The 26,596-nt window shown below is 38.4% G+C and overlaps 1 protein-coding gene across 1 annotated transcript in view; it reads left to right on the top strand.

Moving 5' to 3' along the window:
* myo16 (myosin XVI) overlaps positions 1-26,596 on the top strand; it is a 167,062-nt gene that overhangs the window by 70,799 nt on the left and 69,667 nt on the right. The window contains exons 9-17 of the mRNA XM_036595285.1: positions 3,415-3,565; positions 4,191-4,341; positions 6,166-6,276; positions 11,233-11,298; positions 13,983-14,110; positions 18,984-19,089; positions 20,284-20,401; positions 22,213-22,360; positions 23,575-23,689. Of these exons, the coding sequence (XP_036451178.1) occupies positions 3,415-3,565; positions 4,191-4,341; positions 6,166-6,276; positions 11,233-11,298; positions 13,983-14,110; positions 18,984-19,089; positions 20,284-20,401; positions 22,213-22,360; positions 23,575-23,689 (1,094 nt within the window). The remainder of the gene's footprint in view (positions 1-3,414; positions 3,566-4,190; positions 4,342-6,165; positions 6,277-11,232; positions 11,299-13,982; positions 14,111-18,983; positions 19,090-20,283; positions 20,402-22,212; positions 22,361-23,574; positions 23,690-26,596) is intronic.

Genomic DNA, 26,596 nt, shown 5'->3' with positions numbered 1-26,596 from the left:
GAAGAGTGTAACAATAGCAGCTGAAATCTGTACCATTTGCTACCCTTCTAAAATGCTCTGCCCACAAATGTCTTATTTTATAGCAACTGCGGCCAGGTTGAACAAGCTTTACAGAACATTGGCAAAAATTATGTTCAACTTAATGAGAAATTGTACTGCACTGCTGAATGATATTTATTTTGTATGCATTTAAAAGGTCACACTGTTAGGACAGACTGGAAGTAGAGTTTGTTTGTGCAGGCTAATAGAGCTAACATAAGTATGGTGGCAAATTCTGTCTTGTCACTGCAAACCAGCATAGTTTTGATTAGATAAGCCATCATAGCCCAGCACAGTAGCATCGCGTTTTAGAATGGAAGCTCAACATTATAGTGACTGTAGACATCCTATGTGAATAATTTATGTATATTTGAATTAGTTTTTCATTAGTTTGAAAAGCTGGACCATCCTGATGTACAAAGAACACATTTGTGGACAGAGCATAGATAGGTCACTTACAGGTGAGTAATACATTTCCTTAGGTCAACAAGTGCAGCTGAAGTCTTTCTACAACAACTAATAACCATAATAACCTACATTATTATGCAAAAAAATCATGCATCCACCGAAAGGCTCCAACAGTATAATTGTGTTCAGTAAGTTGAGGTGTGCATGAATGTGTGAAAGAAGAAAGTGTTTAATATTGAAAAAAGCTGAAACAAGTGCATTACTGACTGAATAAATGGCCACAGGGATTCCTTAGTTAGTGCTGCAGTTTCTGCAGAAGGAGCCCAGTGATTCGTGCTCTCCATATTAACTCTCCATTCCTCCCCTGACGCTGTTTGTTCCCTTCCCTCTAACCATCCCTCGCTTCTCTACCTCTGTTCTCATCAGCTCTCTGCTCCACTCCTCACCTCTGCTGCTAATCAATAGCTCATTCTAACACAAGGGCTTCGCTCAAGGATGTTCAGGGCACGATGCTCAGAGGCCAAATGAAGCCTTTCTTTCTCACGTAATGACTCTTTAGAGCTTTAGGGAGCCAGGAGCATGTATGTGGGGACATGTTTAACTTTGTGGAAGAAAGTTTAAGTTTACATTTTTGTGTTTGTTTTGTGCATTTTCTGGACAAAACCCTGACCCAGACAATAACTGGACTAACCTACAAACTGTTGAGACTGACAAAAAGGCTAGACCTTTGTAAGGTGCTTGTATGTACAATGCAATACAACAAATACAATACATTTATCTATTCTAATGTTAGTATTAATAAGATACATGCCCTATCTTATTGATGTATTATGGCTTTACACATCATTTACTCAGATGGCTCAAGACTTTTGCACAGTGCTGTATGTGTATACATAGTGCTGTGCAAAAGTTTATGCACCTAAGCCTGTTGTTTGAAATAATTTAGCTCAGTAGTAACTGTGGTTTTGCTTGTAAAACACTTTATAACATTGGAATAATCATATAAACATAAACACAGTGAAAAGTAAGAAAACAGTTGTTTTCAAAAAGGTAGCTGGTATCTTGTGAGCTAGTTAGAGGAGCACAGATCTGTGTCTGGATTTCTCCTGCTGTGCATACTCCAGCCATCACATGAATTTATTCAGATTCCCCACCAGCACACCTTAATTTAACTTGAAGTCCATGGGAACACGGAGTCAAATATTAAAAATGTTGGTATTAAATGCATGGTATTAAAATCAAACATCCAGCAAAGTTTGAATGAAAAGACAAGATAGAAGTGTAATGAAAAAAAAATAAAGTGCCGACCAGACCAGTCTGAGAACTGTCTGTGTGTGATCCTAATAAGCTAATGAGCACGCTTGATTGACATAACTCAGTCCAACACTCCAAGCCTGCCATGGCACTGAAGCCAAACTAAACCCAACAGTGAGAGCAAAGCAGGCTGCTTTTTAGACTATCTCTGCTATTATCCAGCATCAATATAGTAAGTAAAGTACTTTACTTCTGAATGTGCCTCCAGGTAATGCTAGCATGGTTGGTTGAATGAACGAACAAACAAAATATTAAATTCGACAGACAGACAGATAAAGATTAGCTCGAACAGAGAAAGATCGTGAGGCAACACAGTTTTGTAAAAGCTGTGTGGGCATGACAACTCACATCAGCCTTGTGATTGGCGAGGCTAATGCTTATGGAAACGCTAATCAAGATTAAGACTTCCCAGTTTACATCAAAAGAGGAGAACTTTGATAAAATACTTTACCATTTATTCATCATTGGAAGATTATTCACAGGACATACTTTCAAACATATATAGCTGTATGCAAAAGTTTATGCACCCCTGGCCAAATGAGACATTTGTTGATTTTCTAAGGTGATGTTTATTTGCTGAATTTAAAATATCAGAGCTAAGTAAAACATTAAATGTGGCCTCTGCAAAAGTTATGGTGCATTATATATTTTGTTTTTTTTCTCTCTAATATGTTAAACTCAGCAGAGTAAATGTCACATTCAAGTTTGTTCCCTGTAAAGTATGTAACTTAAATCCATTAACATGTAATTTGACTATGAGCATTCAGACTTCTGCATACAACTGTATATTGTTTGCCAAAATGAATCTACTTTAAAAGAAAACACAGGGCTTTAATTTAGCACTGATTAGCCAAACTAGGTACTAGATGATAACTACAAGCAATTTTCCCTAAGGAGAGGTTTGGATATGGTAAAACAAACAATTACATACATAAACTCACAAAATATTATTTGTGTTTATTATAATATTAGTGCAAATAAACAATTACTGCTCATATAAATAGCTTTTTAAATAAAAATTGCTCAGGTGCCTAAAACGTTTCCTAAGTGCTGTATATAATACCTGTAAGTATGACTCATGTCCTGACAATGTATAAAAACAAACATCTGTGTGTGTGAGAGAGAGGGAAAGAGAGCAAAGGGGACAGAAAGAGAGTCATCTGGTGTCACTCTCTTTTATTGAAATGGAAAGTGGCCCCTTATCCCCCCTTAGAGCTCATTAGGGGGAGGGAACTTTACTGTCTTTTTGTCTCTTAAGCACAGATGGATCGATCCACAGTGGGCTTCACTCCCCATCTCTGCATAGGCAGATCCACATGAAAGACAGCAGGGAAGCGGGTTACTGGGAAAATGGCTAGAAAAAAGAGCCCTGCGGACAATAACAAAGAAAGAGACGATCATAGCTAGCTATTAAGTTCAAAGTGTCTTCAATGCTGCTTTATGTGTATTAGATAATATTGATGTGAAAAGCAGTGATAGGAGCCAGTATTAAATGAAGTGTCATTGATTCTGTTGAAGTGCCACACTGGATCCTGCATATGCTCACTGCGACACAGCAGCAGCCTTCCCTTTTAACATGACATTCAAGGCATGACCATAACAAAAGAGTGATTTAATGAGTCACTAGCACTTATAACCTTTTTCTCTTTTCAGACATTGCTGCATCTGACCAGATAGCGAATATGTTACTGAAGGCAGAGGAATTCTGGGTCCAGAAACAGAAAGACCCAATGACCCTCCCTCCCCACCTGGACGAACACTGTGAAGAACTCAACCAGGATGTCAGCACACCTGTTAAAAAACTGTATGTACATAAAAGTGTGGCAAATACATGAAAGGCACTGTATGTAGTAGATAAAAGCTGTGGATCCTAATATAAGTAATGGTTAAGATACTGTATAAATTGATCGCTCCTAATCCTATACAGATGGTTATGTGAGCTTTGCATTGTGCCATATGTCCATATATTTCTGCATGTGGAGATACACATGGAGCAAAGCCAACAAGCAATATACTGTATAAAGATGCTTAAGAGGCTTATCCATTTTGACTGTTCACTTTTAAAAATAAATGTTTATAAGTGGTTCTTGGCTTGGACCAAAGTTTTAGGAAAACTAATATATGACCTTTATGTGGGGTTCTTTGAACTTCAAAAAGATTAATGTACGAAAAATGGTTCTTTAACCTCTTAAATGGCCTGAACTCACCAGGGGTGTTCAATAACATCCGAATAAGCAGTGCAGTAACTATGTTATTACAGATTAAAAGGCCAGTGATTTTAAGAGGTTTAAGAACCATTGAAATCCATTGAAAGGCTACTTAGGGAAAACTTTTTTGCACTTTTTTTTCAGAAAAAAAGAATGTCTTTGTTTCTTGTATTGAGTTGTTTATTGTGTAGATTTAAATACTGAATGAATTGTTTCATGCAGGACCCCCATGGCTCTTCCTATCTCTAAGAGGGACAGTCTGTTGGAGAACGACGTCATGTTTCGGGACTCGGGAGGAGGACTAACACGGCAGTCATCCCAGGACAACGGGCTGGATGGCCCATACCCCAGCACCACAAACAAACTGGAGCAGGTAAAGGAAGATTAACCCACAGATACCTGAATCTGCGTTGACTTTTGTCCTGTGTGGCTCTGAAATTTTGTACCCTGATTTGTCTTCCTTACCATGGATGATAAAGACAGATGTTTTACATCTAGTACACTTGGCCCTATGCTTGCTTGGCTGGAATTTAGATTAATGTGGGTGAGCTGGTACTGCTTTTCCTGTTGGCCTTAAGCCTGTGTGATATCAGTCATAGTTAAGCTGGAGAAGGATAAGCTAAAAAGATCTGCCTGCAACATTAGTGACCCTTCTAACCCTGAGGATGAACTCTGACCCCTAGGGAATAAAGGAAATTAGAGCCATTAGTTTTACACTTCCCACTTGGGATCTTGGGCTTGTATGAAATGATGAAAGTCAGGGATGACTCTGAATTGTTCAGTTTTCAGATAGTCACAGAAGTGTAAACAGTCAAATAGTAAATAAGGCATAATGAGGTCTAATTAAATTAACAGATTACTAAAGTTATAACATTGTACAAACTAATACTCATGCGTGAGGGCGATGTCTGTGTCCTTAGTGTTTTTGATAAATATTTTTAGAGTAATGGCTTTAAATTCAAATAACAAATTTGCTTCCACATCCTTCCCTTTAACGATGTCTGAATCGTTGGTCTGAATCTAAATTTACAGTCTTATGCAAAAGGTGCCTTTGGTCAAATTACATGTTTTGTTAATTAAATTAAAACAAATACACATTTACACATTGTCTACAAAGAACTCACTTCTAGACATTTTAATTTTAAATAACATTCACCATTTATTTGCTGAATTTAACATATTGTGAAAAAATAAAATACAAAATGTGGCATGTACCAAATTTTGTGTTGTTTTTCCACTCAGAAAATATTTGACTAGGGCTGTTCAAACTTTTGCAAATGACTGTAGCAAAATCCCACCAATCTAGGCCAAATGCAGCAAGTTTTGTATTGGAACCCAACTTGAGCCCAATTCTCTCTAAACTCACCCATCATCAACTGATGTTTCTATTGATTGCAGCTGTTAAAAGATCTGAGAGCAAAGAGACAGTGACAGCCATCATCTATCTGATCATCAATAGAATAGAACAGAATTTTAAAAAGTAAATAGCCTAGTCACAAGCTATGCAAAATTAAGTTTAAATATCACTTTAATTAGTTTATTCATCAGTCAAGTTCCTACAAGTTTTTTTTTGTCCTAATCCTATAGTTTTTAGTCTGGATAAATTATATAGAGCATTATTTTCAACATGCCATATTTCATTTGCGTAAGCTATTAATAGTAGGGATGAAAACTAGTGATATGCAGATCATGATAAAACACAGTGAGCTTTTATTGCTAAACAGGCTACATTGATATTAGGCCCCGAAAGAGTTTTGGCACACATATTAGTTTGTGAAAGAAATATATTTTAACCTGCAAAAGACGTGGCATCTCCATCAGCATTCAATGCTTTCTTGGTTTGCTTATTAGCTTATCTGAGGAAGTCTCCGTTATGTTGCTCATCGGACACAAAAACTTACTAATTTCCCTCCAGTTAATTTAAAATAACAGAGCATGTTTTAAAATGTAAAACTGATACTCAGATATCACAATGAGTCTGAATGCACAGCCCTAATGAAAACTAAGCAAGTGCAGAACTAAAGAGGAAACATGAATGTGAAATTTGACCCTGACCCTAGATCAATAAATATTTGTGTCCAGTGATTTCCAAACATAACTTGAATAGCTCGGTTGGACAAATATTTCAAGCTCTGCCATCCCTAATGAAAGTACAGGTGCATATTTCTTTACTGCTGACTCTGTCATTATGTTTCAGGTGAAGCTAATGCCCCCGGCGCCTAATGATGACCTCGCCTCTCTGAGTGAGCTAACAGACAGCAGCCTTCTATATGAGATGCAGAAACGCTTTGGGAATGACCAGATCTATGTACGTATATACGCGTCCACATTCACCCATACTCACTCTATTTGTCCCAGCTGGGGAGTTTTGAAGCTCCTTCTTCTGAAGTCAGTTTAATGTATTGATCCTCAGATCTCTCTAAGGCCCTGCAGTGAAAATGAGCTGTCTGTTCTTACCCAGGGAGTTTACTCTCAGTCTTATCCCACATGCAGGCCTGCTCTTGGGGCAAGACTTCAGTAAGTCCTCCCTCCTCCCCTCTCTGGAGCCAACTAGCAGGGAGGAAGGTCTGGACGCTGGCCTTAAGCACACACACATTTTGATCTCTGTCTGAGCCATTGGGCTCAGTATGCCTCACCCTCTAGTTGTGTTCTTGCCAGGAGCTAGAACACACTCAGACACACTCGCTCAGTGCCTCTTTGCTTTGCGATTTTGGACTCTGGCCGAGCCCCCTCGACTGTAGCCTTGCCAGGCCCTGGTGTCTGGATGGCAGCCTTTTAGGTCTCACTGTATGTAGGCCAGATACACTGGCCAAGCCTGGAAAAAAAGCAGAGAGATTCTTACATTGCCTCTTTGTTGACTCTACTACTACTCTACTATATCTGTAGTCTGTTGTCTTCTTTAATGTTTAGAAGTCGAGTTTTTCCATTTTTTTCCATTTTGCGATTCTACTTAAATAAAATTACATTATTACGTACATACAGTACTGTTCAAAAGTCAGAGACCAGCCTTGCATTTATTCAATTTCCAGTCAAAATAGCCATTATGCAAGTTTTCAGTGTCAGGGAAAAAAATGTATTTAACATAAAATTACACAGAAGCCTCAGCAACTAAATATAATATTAAATTTCTCAGTGTTTATTGTGTCCATCCTTTGCCTTTATTAAGGCTTCCATTCTTTTCAGACTGAAAGACTTGCTTTCAGTGTTTTCAGGGATTTTTTTTCCCATGCATCCTGCAATTGGTTGCATTTTCTGCTTTTCCCTACACTGTAAAGCCTTAATCCAGATGTCTGGTTTTGGTGTTCTAGTGCAAATTTTCTTCTTTTTTTGTCTGTTTTTTGATACAATTTGTTTCAGGTCTGGTCCAGTCCAATTAAGCTAAATTTAACATATATTGATGCGTCCCAGTTTCAGTTCAGTAAGGAGCAACAATTTCCTCCCATCCCAGAACAAAAAACTAATAACTATGTTCTTTACACACTCAACAGACAATGAGGACACCAACTCTCTGAAAGAAACCACTAATGCTGACTTTACCTGTTGCATCTTTAGCTAAAGCTGCAGGTCCTCCTCAGTTATCATTATACCATGCCACCTTCGTAAGTGTGTAGTGTGTGGTGCTACCAGTGTACTTTATGGAAGTTTAGCACGTGCTTGTGTGCCAGGGAAGTAGATTGACTCGTGAATCAATTTCTGATGGCTGTATTGATTTTGAGCGGTTTCATTTTTAAATTGAATCAAATCTAGGTATATAAATCGATGCAAGCAAATCAGAGACCAAACTGATCAGAGATCAGAGATTCAACCTGTTTTTTCTTTGCACCCCTACTACACATACTTTCAGACCAATAGTGTTGAGTTGTCTTGTTTTGTCACAGTGGAAAGATGGACAGAAATACCTGTAGATTTTTTTCTGAAGCAAAGGTGGAGCGTTTTCTCTCAAATAGGGCTGGGCGATAAAAAAAAACAAAAATTGTTGCAATATAACTTTGCCTGATAGAAGTATAAAAATATTCGAGAAATGTTCGATATAATAGACCATTCTCACACTTCTGCATCCTAACAACAGCCCTGGTGGCGTATCTACTGCAAGGAAAGTGACACTACTCTGTTGTTGTCACGAGAGCTGGTTAACTTGAAGCAGCGCTCTGTCACTCGCACAGCCCGGCCAAAAAGATGCTATTGTAGATGAAACCAAGAAAAACACTGATTTCAGTTTAAATGTACCTAAAGGAGGACGTTGTTTGTCTGGTGCGAGAGAATCACACTGCAGTTAATGCTTTTACACAGTGAGTGTCAGATATATTGCTGTTCTTCCACTCCTCAAACTACTATGACAGAATAGACAAATCCAGATGTCTGCTAGCTGGTGTCTGAATACTGTAATATGCTCTGACATGGATGTGGTAGGAGTGATGGCAATAAGGCGGTGTGATCCATCACTGATGTACTGAGCCAGCACATGTTTACAGTTCGTACAAGCTGACGTTGTTGAGAAACAAAACAGTTTAGCACTTGTGCCATTCCACCTTAAATGGTGCAGCAGTTATGTTCCAGTGTCTAACTGCCGCACCATTTAAGGTGGAACAGCAAATAACAGTATGAATCTGGTGAATAACAAGTCAACTTCCGCTTCATGGAATGGAAAATTCAAATTCATGGAAAAACTTCAGCTTTGTACGTTCACCATCATTTTTCTGTTTTTTCTGTAAATTTTTTTCAGCTTAGTCATTTTGGTTTTATTTTGGTTTGTGTAAATTCAATTCAAACTAGCGGTTGTTTTAGTTAGCTGACCTAGTTTTTATTTTAATCCTGTGCACCCAATATTCCCAAAAATAATCAAAAATTCTCTTCATATATATAAAGTTTTTTTAAAAGAAAGTTCAGTAGTACTTTTCAATTTTTTCCATATGTAGTGCACTACTCTTTGTGTATACAGTATGCCTGCTATGGTTATCCGTGTACCATGGATTTTGTAGTTTAGCTGAAAGGGTAAAAAAAAAAAAATAATAATAATAATGAAAAAAATAATATACAGACACACACATTAACATACTACCATTAAAAGGCTATAGTACCGTTACCATTATTCAGTGTTATGGCCTTAAATTAGCTGAAGAGCACAGACTCACTTGTTTAGGACTCAAAGATTAGGATTTGACTTGAGACTTGCCTGTAATCGGGGTTTGAATCGAGACGCTACTGTCTTGACTGTCTTGACCGGGACATGAGTGTGAAGACTTGTTCCCACCAAGATTCTTTTTTTTGCCACACAAAGACTGTACACACAACAGTAACTTTTCATCAAATCCAAATGATAATAAAATATTATAATAAAATATAATATAATAAAATTATAATAGAAATCCTTCTGTTTTCAAACGCTAGTGTGGTCTAGATTGAAAGTTTTGAATCTGCGCTTTGAACAGAATTTCAATTGAGAAATAATTGATATCAACTTGCAACAAGCTTTTTATTATCACCGACAGTAACTGTGACTTCTTAGAACTAATGGCTGCATAACGTATTAAACGTACTTCCACTTGCTGCTTTGTATATTCTCTCTTTTTTCTTTTCTTTTAGGCTCCCTAACACAGTATAAAGCCTCATACAGCAGCTATTCACAAACTATAACAGTTCCGCCTTTGTGCGGGAGTCAATAGGAGCATGATTAACGGAAGAAATCCATTTCTGCATTTACATCCTGTGTAGCTCTCCCTCCTTCCACAGCTTGGATCGTTTGAGCGGGCCTGCCATCATCGGCTGCGTGCGGGCAGTAATGCCTGGCTGCTAGCTCGGTCTCAGCGGGGAACTGCAGGCTGTGCCGGCTGATGGCTAGAGCCAAATCAATGCCTAATAGCTGCAGCTATTTCCACGCTGTTATATAAAGCCTAATGAAGTCTGGACTGAGGCTGTGTGGAGTGACTCTCTGACATTAAAGGGAGAGATGAACAGAATTGCTGGAGTGAGAGAAAGAGAGTGAGAAAGAAAGCAAAAAGTGCAGTTTTTCAACTGCGCACTGTGGCCTAATGATGGAGTGTCATTACTGCAGAGAGAGTCTTTTTGATAAGGAAGGAAAAGTTTAAAGGAAAGAAGAATGAGGATGAACCTCAGAGAGAAGAGTGTTCAGATCTTTACATTAGAAATGTGGCCTAGATATAAAAAGGAAGGATCTTATTTTGACGTTTTTATGATGATAACTCATTTGAATAAATCCACCTGCTCAGCCTACACCAGTTGAGACCCGCCCATTCACACTGAGGAGTACTTTTTGTGAGGCACAATACAGGGCAGCCAATCAGAACAGAGGTCATTTAGATAAATCAGTCAGTAACAAAAACAGCCAAAGGGTTAAGAGAGGTTAAAAAATAGTTGTGTAAAAATGAAAATGAAGCTTTGGAGAGGAAAAAGAAAGAAAGTTGTAGGATATGGGCCCTTTAATGGCTTAGTGAGGAACTGATGATGTCACTTGCTTCTACATGTAAATGCTTACATGGTCATCTGTACTTTGCACATGCAGAGGAGAACTAAATTGCATGTTCCAAAGTCAAAAGGTTGATTTCGCCCTGAGCACTGGGCCATTTATTATCAGTAATACACACACACAGCCCCACAGCATGCTGCTCTCCAGAGACTGCATTGTTAGCATCAGTGCTAACCCAGCCGCTTTACCAATGCACTGTCTATGACTGTGGAAGAAAATCGTTAGCTCATGCTCTCTGGGCTAATGGTTGAGATTAGAACACTAGTGCAGGAGTGCAGATTTATCCCCAGGCTGCTTCTCAGCAGGTGAAAGTAATGGTTTGACTCAGTCCTTCAGCACAGCAGAATGTTGCCGGGCCTGCAGGCCCAATCAGCTAAAAGTTCAGAAGATCTATAACAGTGATATAAATATCATTCCTTTAACATTCCTCTACAGCATCTGTCATTAACATGCTTCTCTCTTCTCTCTTTTGTGTCTTATTTATTTTTTCTATTCATTTCTTTTATCCTTCCTTCCTTTGTTTTTTTTTTCTTTTGATTACTTTCTTTCTTCCTTTCTTTCTTCCTTTCTCTTTTTCTTCTTTCCTTCTTTCTTTTCTCCATTTTTATTCTTCTTTCTTTCTTTCTTTCTTTTTCTCTTTTTCATTTTTTCTGTTCTTTTTTCTTTCTGTTCTCTTTCTTTTCTCCATTTTATTCTTTCTCTCTTTCTTTCTTTCTTTCTTTCTTTCTTTCTTTCTTTCTTTCTTTCTTTCTTTCTTTCCTTCTTTTCTTTTCTTTGCAGACTTACATTGGACACATTCTTCTTCTCATCAACCCCAACAAAGACCTGCCTATCTACTCTAATCTGGTAAGTGTATTAGAGTGAGTGTGAGTGTTATGTATGTTGTGCTGTAAATGCTGTATTGTCTGCTATATGATGTTAAGTGTGTTGCCGGCCTGTATAAAGGGCTCTGTGCATACGGTGGGAATTGGCCTTGATCTCTTGATTAATAATTCATCCTTTTCCTGTCAGTGATACTCAACATACTGCCCTGCCTTCCTCCTCATCAGGCTCCGAGACCTGCTCTCGCCTTCTCTTTATCTTTCTCCATCTCTTGTCTTCCTATCTCTTTACTCCTTTTCTACCCCTCCCTCTTAAGAGATGCTCATGTTTCAAGTTTAGCCTGAGATGGCCCCACTTGCGGATGCAGCTGTCCCCCTGCAGACAGTGTGTGTTCAGTGCTGTGGGACGGTGCTCATTAGGGTGGCCAATCAGGCTCTGCTCAGTGGAGAGGAGAAATAAAAGATGACATGATGGCCATCTGTCTGTTTTAACGCTTTAATGGTACTCTAGGTGGGTTTGAATGGGGCCTATTCACACAAACACTTCAGCATACTTTGAGGTCCAGCGTGGACAGTGGGTGGGGAGCCCCCTGCATTTGAGGTTCATTTCAAGCTTGGGTTCTCCTGTGTGTCCCCTGATGGGCTTCTGGAGCCGAGTGACGCACACAGACACACGCACACATATGTCCCATCATCTGTGATCGCCCCACACCGCTCTCTCACTTACACACTCTTACCCACTCTCTAACTCACTCTCTTGTTCCCTCACTCACTCACTCACTCACTCAGTGGCCAGCAGGCCACATTACATCATCTAACCTTCTTTCCCCAACTTCCCCTTCAAATCCACTGTCCCTCTCTCTATATCACTACTGTGTGTGGTCCCTCAGTCACTATATCTGTTCTTGTCTCCCTCTCTCTCATACTCACTGTCTTTGTCTCTTTCTCTGACCCCTCTTTGCTTCACCCCACTGGCCTCTGGTCAACAATAGGAATGGACATTTCACAATTCAAATCTCTGCACCTTTCTAAAAACAGTACTCGCACAGCAAGAGAATATTTTATTATTGTTCTGAATAAAAGACAAAACTGAGAAATGGTTAAATTCAGAAAGTTTAACATTCACATATTCATGCATTATAGAGGGTGAGCTGCACACAAATGTGCAGCTGATTTAGTAACTTATCTTTGTATTCATGTGAATGTGATGTAATATATTACATTCACATAAATATATTTATATATATATATATATATATATATATATATATATATATATATATATATATATAGTCACTAAATCAGCTGAACATTCTGAGTGAAGTCACATAACTTACTGTGCATAAATTCATCTTTTCATCATCTTTTTCCTAGAAATATTTCCCTGTGTAGCTCCATTTAGATGTTGTCATGTAATAAGATGCAATATCAGCTGTCTGTCTCAGCCTTCTCTGCAATTTGTTTTGTACATTCAGTCAAATTGTCAACAATTACAAGACAATGCACAATTTTTTCTTTCTGTCGTTTTGGTTGCCCTTAATTCGAAAAAGAAAAAACATCAGCTTGAATTGGTTAAGTAGCCCAGGTGTGTTATTGTTGTAAAAGTTGTTCCTTGCTGTTCCCTCCTCCCCTTATCCTGTGGGTGGATTCTTGTGTAACGTAGGTGATATACACTTCTGAGTTTAGCCAGGGGATGCAAAATGCTAAACGGAGAACTACACTTTTAGATCTTGAAGGCATTATGCATCTGAATTAATCATGGCCACTTGACACAGCACAGATGAATGTATAATACATGGGTATACTGCAGGCTATCTTTTTGATGGCTTTCTCTCAACATCATATGTTCTATTTTAACCATAAATTGCTTAAAAAAAGTTTTTTTTTTTTCCCCCCTTTGAACTCAAATGGCCTCTTCTCTCCCTCCCCCACTTGCTCTCTCCCGCTCTTTCTCCCTTTCTCTCAAGCCATCTCTCTGTCCTTCCGGTGTCCTCTGTGCATCAGCTAGTGTGTGTGCATGTGTGCATGCATGCTGAGTCTCCATGAATGCGAGTAATGAGATCTCAGCACTAGTTTCCTCTTCTCCCGAAATGGGGCTAAAATTTAGCTTTGCCCGTCAACACACACATACACACAAAAACAAATAATGTGTTGGTTTTGACAGAAATTTGCAATAATAACTCACCTGACATTTAAAATGGATCACTTAGCCTTTCGATTTAAAATAATTCACTTAGCCTTTCAATATAAAATGAATCACTTAACCTTGCAATATTGTTGTCATTAGTATCTTGGATTGTTTTCTTTATTAAGCATCACTTGTTATCAAACACACCATCAATGTTACACCACCCGCTCTCACCCAGCAGGTGTCTGTTTAGTGGAGTGTGTCCTGAGGTTGAGTTACGCATTCATAGGTGTGATATACTGACAGCATGTATTGTGTAAAAGCTAAAGTTACGCCACCTGACAGCACTGCTCAGGGGACTTAAGAGCATTATGTAGTTGTGTAATATATCCTAATTTCTCTCTCTCTCTCTCTCTCTCGCTCGCTCGCTTGCTCTCTCTATCCCTTGCTCTCTCGCTCTCTCTCTCCCTCTCCCTCTCCCCCTGTCTTGATGTTTTTTCTTTCTCTTTTGTCTTTTTCTTTTCCTGTCTCCATATTTCCATCTCTCTCTCTGTCTATCTGTCTGTCTGTCTGTCTATCAGGTCAGTCAGTTGTATCTGAGCTCCAGTGGCCGGCTCTGCTCCTCTCTCCCTCCTCACATCTTTTCCTCAGCTGAACGAGCCTATCACATGATGCTGCAGGAGCGGCGCCCACAGTGTTTCATCATCAGGTACAGCACAGCAAATGATGCTGAACAAATGTGTGCAGTGTTTACAATCTCTCTTCATTCAGATGTTAGTCTGCTTTCTTTACAAGGGCCAACAATACAGCCTTATATAGCTCTATTTTCAAAGTTAAGAGGTTTGAGAGCAGTTAGAGTGGTGCTGAGGTTAAATTGCACTCGCATAATCATCTGAAAATCTGCTGTGTAAAGTTTAAATTGATAAGCATTTCTGGTGGAATAAGGGACGCCCTGGAGCAGCCGTACATAAGCCTAAGGTCACCATGCCCAGTGCCAAGCATTAGCTAGAGGAATATAAAGCCCCCCAGCATTAGACTGTGGAGCAGTGGAACTGCATTCTCTATAGTAATGGAACACCATCCAGTACCTTCGAGATGAGCTGGAGTGGCGTTTGTGATGCAGAACTAATTGTCTAACATCAGTAGCTGACCTCACTAATGCTCTTGTGGTTGAGTGCGATCAAATCCTCTAAGCAATGTTTCAACATCTAGTGTAAAGCCCTCCCAGAAGAGTAGAGACTAATACTGCAGCAAAAGTGATGACAAACTCCCTATTAATACCTTTAATTTCAGAAGAAACGTGGGAGCAGGTGTCTACAAACTTGTAGGCATATAATGTTTCAGTGAGACACAAATGTGTATGTTTACAGCAGGGGCCTGTCTCACATAGCATATTTAACTTCACAGTACCTAAAAAAGAAATCTAACCATGGTTAACTAGTTTTTCTCTGTTAACTTAGATGCTCAAGCTATGATCAACCCCTTAAAATCCCAGGTTTATTACATACTAAGGCTTATTATTCAGTAACTACAGAGACTTAAATGCAAACTGGCTAAGCTATCCTTAGGTTATAGAAGTGTGTAATAAAACTTTGGGCCCACCAATGGGCCCTGGCCATTGTCTGTTTGCCCATGAGAGCGTAGCGTTTATGATGAGCATCCAATTGCATTAAGCATGAGAAGTCAAATTGCTTATTTTTCAAAGAAGGACAGGGGAAGAAAGCAATGCTGTCACCACTGCCACTGTGTTAGAGCTTACTGGAGTAATAATTGTTTAAATTTTTGATCTCTGTGGAATATTGCATCTATCCATAGATGTTCTGTGATCTTCAAGTCAGAGGACTGTGAAGGCCAAAAGCTTTCAGAAGCTTTAGCTTGCATTTCTTGCGGTGGATTTAGAGGTTTGTTTTAGATAATTATACTGTTATAGAAGCCTGTTTTCAGCTTCAGTTTTTGGACAGGCTGTGTCACATTTGCTAATATTTAGTGAAATCCACTCTTCCATGAAATCTGTGTTCTATGAAATCAGTTCTATTTCTTTGGTCTTCCAGATTTTGCCTTGACTTGCACAGTTCTTAAAGAAATTTCAGACAGTGGAAATTGTGATCTGGAACACTGTAATATCTTTTAATGGCATTCCCTTGCTTTATAGACATCAGTTAGCTTAATATTCAAATCCTCAGCCAGTTGCTTAGAGTAGAACCTGGTTGTTAAGTGTTAGCAAAGTTTGAGAAGTCAGAGAACTTATTATGCTCTGGAATTGTCATTAGCTGACAGTTCCTAATGGTGTATCGAGTTAATTAAGTTCTTAGACTTTACATCTGGAATGGTGTCCAAACTTTTGTACATGCCACCTCTCCTTTTATTAGTATAAAAAGATTTATGTATGAAGTTTATCTGAAGTAGCTTTGTGGAAACATTTGCAGAAATATGTAACTTAAAATAGTTTGCTGCAGAGACTGTATTTATTTCTTTTCACAAATCAACTATATATGTGGTGTGGCCAGGGGTGCCAAAACTTTTGTATACAGTTGTATGTGTGAGTGTGGATGTGTCTGTGTGCTTGTATTGTGTGTCCACGCAACTGTGAGTCAGGTTCTTTCTCTTAACCCCACTCTAGCCGTGCTGCAGCAGGCCGTGTTCAACACAAGAGATTAATATCTTGTGGACAGAATGTAAATCCAGACCTGTTAAACGCTCACAGAGAGATTAATGGCTGCAGGGTTGCCGTTGTGCCTTGCTCTTTGTCTCTTTCTGGGCCCAAGTCATTGCTGATTGCAATTAAATCGGTATTTGCAATTTGAGGTTACTCTGCTGCCACTGCCTGCACGTTTTGCTGAGGTATAGAGGATCTGGCAACATTTTAATGCCCACACTGCCTGGGCCATCCATCACAATGACACACACTCTCCCACACACACACTACGGCTGCCTCTCAGGTGAGAGGAGAACGATTTTGCAGCACACCAGCAATTACAGGCCAAAGCAAAAATGGCTGAGTGCACTTTAGAGGCACATACAAACACAAAAAACATGACTCGCACACCTCCGAATGCATTGTGCCCTTGAGTTCAAATACAACCTGGAGATGATTTCTAAAAAGAAATGAGAGAAGAGAGGAAAGTACAAAGCTTCACCTTTCAGAAAATGAAAAGTAAAAGCGCCCCCCCTTCTCTTTACACTCATAAGCTTGTCCTTCAGATAACTCATCACCGCTGTCCATGTATCTTCAGCAAGTGAGCATATCCAGGCTCATAACACTAACAAATTACAGTGGTCTGAATGACTGAATTCTATTTAGGATGATAGCTCTTCAAACAAGACATTTCCCTTTGTATGAGAAGGTCATTGTAGTGAATCTAATGTAGTCTGATGGACAGGGACATATTGCTGACAAAGTTTAACATGGTGATGCGAAATTGAGTTCATGAATGTCAACAGCACTCAGCAGAAAGAAAAAAGATTATGGATCAGAAGAAAGTCTTTGTGTGCTGTAAAACCTTAGGCAAGGACACCTAGACTGTCGTTCACAAGTTTAGAATTATGGTTGAAATCAGCGTTTTCAATAACATAAAGACCACCTTTCATTTATTTAATTTACAGTCTAAGCGGCCTTTAGGTACAAGTTACTCATTTTTCAGGAGATATTTCTGAGCAGATATGATAGAATACATTTGTGTAAGAAAGGAGAAAGTCCAAGGAAAAAAGTAGAAAAGAGGAGTTTCCAAATCTAGATTTGAAAAACATTAGGAGACCACCACACAGTCTAGACCTCAACATTATTAAATATTGAATGTTGTGCAGGTATTGTGCAGAACTGTTGGGTTGAATAGGCTTTAGGTACTTTTATGCTGAGAAAATGCAATCAACATCTAAGACTGAACTTTGGAGATGTGGTAAAATATCCATGCCGATTTTTTTTGGAAAACTGAAAGTAAGTGTCCTGAAAAGAATGGAAGCTTGTGATAAAGGTGAAGGATGATTCCAAACTTTTGAACACTTTACCTTGACAAACAGTTTATTCAGTCCTTTTGCTACTTTTCAATGAAGCAGTACCTAGAGTACAAAGAAGCTGAACTTATAAAGGATGTAAGAGAGGAATGATCAGACTGTATTGTGACTCAACTCTAGAAGGAGAGCAGATAGAAAGCAGAGAGATGTAGAGTCCATACCCACAGAGAGCAGCCAAGAGTAGGTCACCACTATTCCAACCCCCCCCATCGCATACTGAGCCGCAGGGCAGTAGTAGCCTGAGACTCTGCTTTGCTCCAGGCAGGGAAGCTTCTGCCTCAGCTCATAATACTGCAGCATGAACGCAGCTCGGCAGCCTACCGCAACGTCAAACACAGTTTACCTGCAGAGTGAATGATGAGAGCCAGAGTAACTCTTTTAGCTAGAGGCAATCAGTTGAGTCACACTTTTAGTATCTTTTCTGTTTTCATACACTATTTATATACTAATCTTAGCTTCCTAGCACCAGCCATGCAGGTATAATGTCTGAGTCTTGCTCTGTCCAAGATTGAGATCAAGAAGAATTTGATCTCAATCATTGTGACTATATATAAGTATGCAGAGGCATGAAATAAAATTCCTCCAGGGCCCCAGAGCAACGAGCAAGACATGGCAAATGTTTATTGGACTGTTAGGTACAAGTGACCAAGATATAGCCTGCAAATAGAGAGTGCAATACAATACATAAAATTACAAAATACAAGTACAGTGCATATGAAAAAGTATGTGACAATGTATTGATACCCCATATATATATGCACATAGAAGATCCTAAAATGACTAAAAAAGCTGTATAACATCAACAATTAAGTTAGAATTAAAATGCAGGATGTGTCATTTATCAGAAGTAGTGATATTAAGTGGTATATCAGTCATTTAATAACTTCTTGTTCGTAGAATTCCTGAAATATTGAATGAAACATGTTTAGATGCCATGATATGTTTTGTTGATTTTCTAAGTGAAAATAAGTTAAAACATGCTTTACAGGCAACAGACTTAAATCTGGCATTTCCATTTTGTATTTATTTGTTTAACATAATGGGGAAAATAATCAAATATTAAATATTCCATAACTTTGATTTTTTGTGTTTTAATTTTTTTTCCCAGTATGTAAAATTCAGCAAATAAACAGTAATTGTGCATTTGAAGTGTGTTCTCTGTTGAGGATGTTTACTTAGATGTTTCACTTAGAAAATCAACACAACATATGTGATCAGGGTGCATAAACTTTTGCATCTGGCTGTAACAAAAACTGCAAATATAACAAGTTGATTCGAAAGATTTGAATAGTAGTACATCACATTAAGCTTGAGTAGAATTCTGAGCTTATATCACTAAATCACCAGTGTACCAGCACACGTACTCATATGTATTTAAATATTGTTGCTTTTCTTTTGACAGGATTAGAACACAGTATTTACCTTTATTTGTATTATAAATGAGCATATCCATGTTCATATAGACATGTGATATGTATGACTTACCGGTCTCTGTGAAATACAGGGAAATATATGACTGGATTTTTGCTTGGGAAAAGACCAACAATAGAAACTTGTGTATGTGTTTTCAGTGGAGAAAGTGGTTCTGGAAAGTCAGAGGCCTGTAAGCACATCCTGAAGCACCTGGCTGCACGCTCTTGCCCCAAAGACTTTGCCTTGGAGCCACGCATGAAGCATGTGAGTACTTCCGCCAGGGCCAGAGATCTTAGTCTTATTTATTTTCTAAGGCACTTTCTCGCTGTAGACTAAACAGATTTTGTCCATTAGGAATTCAAAAATGTTGATGATTAAAAAAAATCAGTTGGTCATGGCTAATTAACAAGCCCCTCATGCTTGTTCATCTCATCTCATGCTCTCATTGAGATGTGGGCTACTAATTGGCTTACTGCTTAAAGGGGAAGCCCACAGATTTTTCAAAATTTCTGCATAATTCAATTGCTGAGATGTAAGCAAAGTCATTCAGAGTGGTTTGATGTGAAATGGTGCATTATAGTGAAATGTACCACCTTGGAATTCTTTTCAAAGGAATGAACTGAGCTTTCTTGTGTTCTGAGTTTTTTCTGAAAAGCACATATATTCACAGTACTATTTTAATCATTTTAACATTTTTACTGTTTTACAATACCCTGCATGTCCCTCTTTGCCATGGATGTATTTTTAAGAAAAATGTTTTAGGCCAAAACATTATCTCAGAACTATTGTAAAGCAATGTCTGAGGCGTCAGGCGTTCAGGCATTCCATGTGATAGCTTTTTGTGTGGTAGCTTTGAGAGTTACCTGATTTGGACACCTTTAGGTGTGTGTTAAATACTGTGCAGAACTGTTGGGTTAAATAGGCTTCAGATATTTGAAATTCACTTCAGTAGCTCTGGTATATACTGTGTGTGTTTTGAGCTGCTACAGATCCTTTTCCAACAGGCAACAGTATTTGAAGCAGTTCTTTTAAGTCGCTGGAGAATTAAATGCTGAGCGATTAATGGGGGAATAGATGGCTGAGAATCTTTCTGCTGTAGCCTGTGGGGTATGTAGCAGGGGGTATGAGCTCAGAGCTCTAAGTACGGTGTACATGTTACATCAGATGAAGTCACAAGTCTAAGCTCCACATTTAGGTCAGTGTGCACAGACGCACTGATTTGTGCTGTTAGAGTATATTCTGCAGCATTGGTACCACTCTGCCACCTGGTGGTGGAAAGTTTAACAGCAACTATTTTAATGTTTCTGAATGAATGCAAGTCTTGAATTATCATCAGACTTCTTAAATGTGCCCTAAGCGTATTCTATTAAGGTTCTGTCATTTTGCATTATAGTCTAAGAATACAACTAGTCCTATCCGAGATTAATTTGTTTATTTGTTTACCTGTTTGTTTTTCAGGTGAATGCTATCCTAGAGGCTTTCGGTCACGCTAAAACACCAATGAACAACAATGCGAGCCGCTTTATGAAGCTGCTCTGCCTACAGTACTGTGAAAAAAGGAGAACTCTGCTCAGAGGTCAGTATTTGGTACAATTTCCGAGAACGAATAGTTATTATCCTACAGAATGTAATAACAAAGGTCAGACCTGGCTGTGCATTTGGAGACTCATAGGCCCTGTTCAAATTGGTATTAACATCTGTCATGAGTGATCTGATCATAAGTGGGCAGCGACACGTATAGCCATTTGCATGTGGCAGTTCTGTGAGAAATGTTGCAAACATTTAGGTTACATGGATTGCTGATGCACCTTTGAAGCAAACGGGAGAGAAGATGAAGAAAGAAGGTTTGCAAAGCACAGATCAGGTCACCCAGGTCATATGTCAATGTGTTAAAGTGTAAACGGGGCTACAGTGACACTAAAGCTATGATCACACTTAATTCATTTGCTGAAGTCTCTTCGGAGTTTACGTTTTTGTGACATTGTATCTTTTTTGTTTGATTTGATTGGTTTCACATTGAAATGGCTATAGTGCACAAAATTGGGTGTTCTTTGATTGGTCAGGAATTTGGTGGGTGAGGTACTCTAGAATTTGATGGTGAGGTACTCTGTTACTCTAAAGTTTCTCTCCATTAGTGGGAAAACATCAGATCTCACAGATCTCAAATCTGATTTTATTTTTTTTATCCAAATTTATCCCTCAAATATATTGAGTGTGTAATTTCTATAATATGCATGTATCTACACATATATTGTACATTATACATCTAAAATATAATGCTTTATACCCATGTTGCAAGAAAATTGAGACTCTTTATGGTTAGCTGTAAAAACTTTATCTCTACTTCTTTATGATTTATTGATTTAATTATCCTTTACAGTGAATTTAGGCCATCTGATCACAGTTGCTTGGCCCCACCTATGAAAAATATGTTCTGTGATCTATGTGACTTCACAATATTCCATATTCACGATATTCCGACTTCACAATCACTGCTTTCTCACTATTAGCAATATAATAAATATAAAACAATATAAGCACCTGTAAAGAGTCAAATGTTAAAACAGGCAGATTTTGCAGGTAGTACAGTGCTGACATGTTGCTAGAAGAAGAGGAAAGCATGCCCTATTGTTAAATTCCCTCGTTTGGTGTGGACCAATGCATTCCCCTCAGCAGTGAACTGATCCAGAGTTCACCTGGAAATGGACAGAGATCCCTGATTTTTGGTGGTCCACAGTTGTGTGAGGTGTACATCTGAATACAGGTTCTCAAACCTGTCAGAACAAACCAGTCTAAAGAAAACGTTTTTTTGGTCCACACCAAAAAATAGCAAGTGTGAAAGCACCCTAAAGGTTGAATCCACTGTGAATGTCTAATCTGACGTGGTAATATTGTTCTGGTGGGACTGATTTTCCTACAGAGGGCGCCAGCGTTCCATGCATTTTTCAGCAGACCCTTTTCAAACTGTCTTTTTGCCTTATAGGAGTTAATTGAAGGCACCACTATATCTTCCCCAGAGCTAACTAGTGAACTTGAGATTACTAACAGACACTGTGGTAGCAAAAAAAATAAAATGTATGTTAACAAAAAGAGATTTCTCTGTGTATTTCTGTTGGTCCATACGTCACAAAATGTTCACAAAATGTAATGGGCAACTTTCATTTTCAAATGCTGTTTAAAAAAAAAAAAGAAAAACAAGTTTACAAGGTAATGATATAACAGCGATGATGCTGCATTATTGTTGGGGATTATGCTGCCTTAATGGTGGGTGTAGTGTAGGTGTTCTGATGTTCTATTTTGTACTTGAGCAAAACCTATTTTATCTGTTTGCACTGTTTTTTTTTATTTGGAGGAATTCAATTTTGGTCTGTTTGTGTGTGTGGTCAGCCCGCGTGTACACCTACATGCTAGAAAAGGGCCGGCTCGTCAGCATGCCGCAGCAGCAGCAGAATTTCAACATCTTCTATCTGATGGCTGAGGGCCTCTCAGCTGAGGAGAAGAGCAACCTTTACCTCAACAATGTCCTAGCTCACAGGTAAAAACACTGTAAACACTTATATGTACTCAAGTCAGATTTTGATGGAATTGTCATTTCTTTAATAATCTTAAATGATCCTTCTACTTCTACTCAGTTTGTGAGGGAAGAAATGTACTGTTACAGTTCAGTCATTACTATTTACTACTTTAATTTCTCTTTTTAAGTTCAGTTTTATTCTGTTCTGTTGGTTCAGCATGTGGACTACTTTTAGTGTTTTAGTTTTTACTCAAAACTACATTAAAAGAGAAGAATAACAGTAAAAGGACTTCTGTCAGTACATCAGATAGGTATGCTGGGTATACTGGGAGGTACTGCCACAGTTCTGTAGGTTAGTCGGTACTGCTACTTGTGCTTCTACCCAAGTGGGTTTGGAAAGACATGCATATATAAAACAGGTAAAATATAGTGTAATTGAAAGTGTAGTGGTGGTTATTCAAGTGCTTTTAACTGGTATTTAACAAAAACATGTCAGCTGTTTGGCTTTTATTGGATAATTTGCATGAGCTGCTAAGTCTCTCTGACTAAGCTTTTAACATGCAAACTCCTATTTAGCCACTGACAGGTCACATTACCTGGTTAAAGCAAGTTAAGCATCACATAGGCACAGTTTTACTCCAGAACTCATCCGCAGAGGTCAACACCAATGCGTTTGTTTAAAAATTAAGCTCTTACTCTCTGTGACCTGCTATTTCATGTACTGCTCATGAATTTTGCATTCACAACATGATTGTGCAAAAATCTCAGAACCAGGTCACAGGCTCTGGTGTTTGCTTGCGTGCATGTACTTTTGTTTAAACCGGCATGTTTTGTGAGTGGTGGGGTGGTTAATCTGGCCACAGATTAAGCCTAGTAGTGGAGTAAAAGTTCACTGTTCCACTTATTTAACAAAAAAACCTTTCTAGGTCTCAACTAGGTGTGATATCTCTCAGAAAAGCAGACTGCTTATGTCATCTTCAGAGCAGTCACTTAAATTGTGTCTGTCCTGATTTTTGGTGTCATGGAAGGAGGTTTGACCCAGGTTTCAGTGAATGCGAGTTACATACTGTAATAAATGGGTTCCCTGTCAGCTACTTCTGAAGTTGTAGTAGAGTTGTTCACCCATTAGGCTATCTGCTGCTGTCTGTAGTGGTGCAGTAAGATGTCTATATACATCTTTATTTAATATGTGTGTTTTTATGTTTGTGTGCACCTGTTTCATGTGTGCATGTTAGGTACCTGAGCTGGGCATCTGGTGAAGCTCCTGCAGTGGGCACAGCCTGCCCTCAGAGCAGAGAAAAGTTGGCAGCCCTGAAACAAGCCCTGCGTGCACTCGGCTTCAACAAACTGGTATAGTCTGTATTTTCCTCTTCACTGCAACTCACTCTTACTAACAGCACACATACAATGGGATCCAAAAGTCTGAAACCATCTAAGATATGTTTCATTTAAACCTGAAAATAAACAACAGAAAGAATTTTTAGAATTCTAAGAAGTTAAAAAAAAAGGTCATGACAAGTAAAATCAAGAAGAAATATTCAGGATTTTGCACTATTTCAAGCTCACTATTCAAATTTAAGCAGTATTTGTTATTGGCCATGTTAAGGCCTCTGTACAAAAAATCTGATTTTTTTAGGGCTTTTTTTGGCTCTCATCCCTTTCATTGAAGCTCGTGGTCACACTACTTTTGGTTCTGTTCACCAGAGGCCTTCACATTAGCTTGCGGAGTGCATTGCCAGCTCGAGTGCACACAGTCATTAAAAAGAAAAAAATGTTAAAAACTCTGCCTTTCACCTAAATTGGTACACTGATAATATAATTTGTAATGAAAAACCTTGAATTAGATTGGAAAGAAATGCAAGTAGAAGCACTTTCACAAGCAGTCTCTGACCTTTGGAACCCACTGTGTATACTAGAGGTCTGCACAGGCATGAAATTGACGCCCAAACACAACCCGTACACGAGACCTGACCCACCATGCCCGACTGGTTGAGCCAAATATGAAACCCGACGCAGACCTGCTCACACTGCCGTTGAACAGTTGCATCCACAATAAACTTGTTGCTAAAAAAAAGATCAAAAACGTAAAAAAACTTTACTTTTAATGGAAGTATTAAGTATTAAAATGGAAGTTTAATGTAAAGAGATTTCATTCCAAACAGTTTTTAAGCATTTCTGTTTGTCCGTTCATCATAAATTTGTTACACAATGTAAAGGTGCTCAAATGATGTCAAAGTGAAAATAAAAAAAAATGAAGACTTGTATAACAGAAAATTACACAGAACAGCTCAATAACTAAATATATCAATTTGAAAGTTTTTTTGTGTTTTTAAGTACTTTTATCACAGCTTCACTTTTTGAGAGACTTGCTTTCAAAATATTTTTCAGTTTTTCTTGTAAACGCTTCCAAAGTTCAGTCTCAGAAGTTGACTGCTCTTTCTGCTTCTCATGATTCAAGTAATCTCAACATACAAAAAATCCCAAGCATATTTAGTGATGTTGACACTGGGTTGGTAAGTCCATTGGTCTGAGAACACCAGCAGCTTCTTTGTTTGATCTACAAATTTTCCACTTTTTATTTGATCTGTTTTCTTTTTCTCAGTATTGACTTTTTTAACAGCTACACATCCTTTCAGACTCATAACCATGAGTTATCCTCTCATAGTGGAAGGATAAACAGAAACGCTGACCTTTCTAATAAATGAATGCTTTCTGTTTTTGTTTTTTTTTCCTGACACAGGAAAATGCTGACCAATACAAGCCGTTAATGTGGTGCCACTATCACATTCACAAACAAAAACTCAGGCACACTAATTCCCACATCAGATTTTCTGTATACATATCTTCCTACAATATAAACTTATTAGTCTGCAATTAACCTGGAGCAGACGTTAATACGCAACCGTCTCCTGTGAGTAAAAGAAGTGTGTGTTTTTGAGCCTCTGGTACAGAGGGTTTGTGTGTGTGAGAGCTGTGTAGCCTTGGGCGTTGGCAGCAGCTCTAGACATGGTCTTATGCTGCGTTATAGGAGTTTACAGTAAGAGCACAGTAATACTACTCTCTGAAGCTCATTACCGTATGTCTGCAGACTGATGACTTACCAGCTAATAACACACAAACCTCAGAGTAGCTTTTACTGTGCTGCCACAACAACCTCGCATATGTGTGTTCGGTTTTGAAATTAACCTTGATCGGCACAATGCAGCAGTATAATAAGTGTGTTGGGGAATTCCATAAAGTGTGCTGAGAGAGAAGGAGAGAGGAGGGGCGGGGGGTTAATTGGAGCTTAGGGAGATTTTGACAGAGTAAGAAAGTTTACTGCAGGTTAGAGAGAATGGCTGCATGACTGGAATGAAAAGACTTGATGGAGAGAGCTGAAGATGAAAAGGAGTGATGTTGAGGGAGATTGTGCTGGATGGTATTAGGGATGCACTGTTATGGAATATCGGGAAACCGATACCAGCCTAGTTAGGTTAACTTCTCATTTAATTACAAATGACACTGATTTACTCAGTAAACACATATGCAAACTCATCGCCTTCATTTTTTACTCCATAGTATTCTTTAATATGCAGAGTCATGCTTACTTGAGTGGCTTCAGTTCTGTTAACTAGTTAATTAATATACAAAAATGTTGTGCAGTGTTCACTCAAAATGGATAAACCAAGTTTTTCCCTGTGCTTTGGTCCAAATATTCATTCATGTGTAAAGCACTGGTATCCAAAACAACTCCATTATTTTAAAATGGATTGTTTCATATAGTAATAAACAAATGACTGCATATCCAATGGCTACATACTATCTCATCGACAAAAGCCATCTATTTCTGAAGATTCAAATGGCTTCAAGCATCTTTGACATTCTGTTCAGAAAGTGCTTGGGGGCTGATATTTACCAACTAAAATCATTCTTGACTATAGGCTGATCTATTAAACCTGAACAAACATAACATTTTAGCATAAGGGTGTGCTATAATACAAAAATAACAGTTTAGGACTTCAAATGAACTGATCTTAACTAGTTTTACCTAAGTTACATTTTACAAGAAATAGTGTGTGTGTTTATATATATATATGTATATATATATATATATATATATATATATGGGTTGTCAATATCAGTCAATATCATCAGCCAGCTGCATTTCATTTGGACTCTAATGTTCAGTGCAGTGTGTGTAAGACAAATTAAAGACATGACATGTATTGTCATTGTTGATGTTATTAAACATACCTCAAGAGTACCAAATACAAATGG

The sequence above is a fragment of the Colossoma macropomum genome, unplaced genomic scaffold (assembly GCF_904425465.1).
Source record: "Colossoma macropomum unplaced genomic scaffold, Colossoma_macropomum, whole genome shotgun sequence".
NCBI classification, from domain to species: domain Eukaryota; kingdom Metazoa; phylum Chordata; class Actinopteri; order Characiformes; family Serrasalmidae; genus Colossoma; species Colossoma macropomum.
Note: the sequence above shows the minus strand (reverse complement) of the source record. Positions and strands in the feature narration are given on the sequence as shown.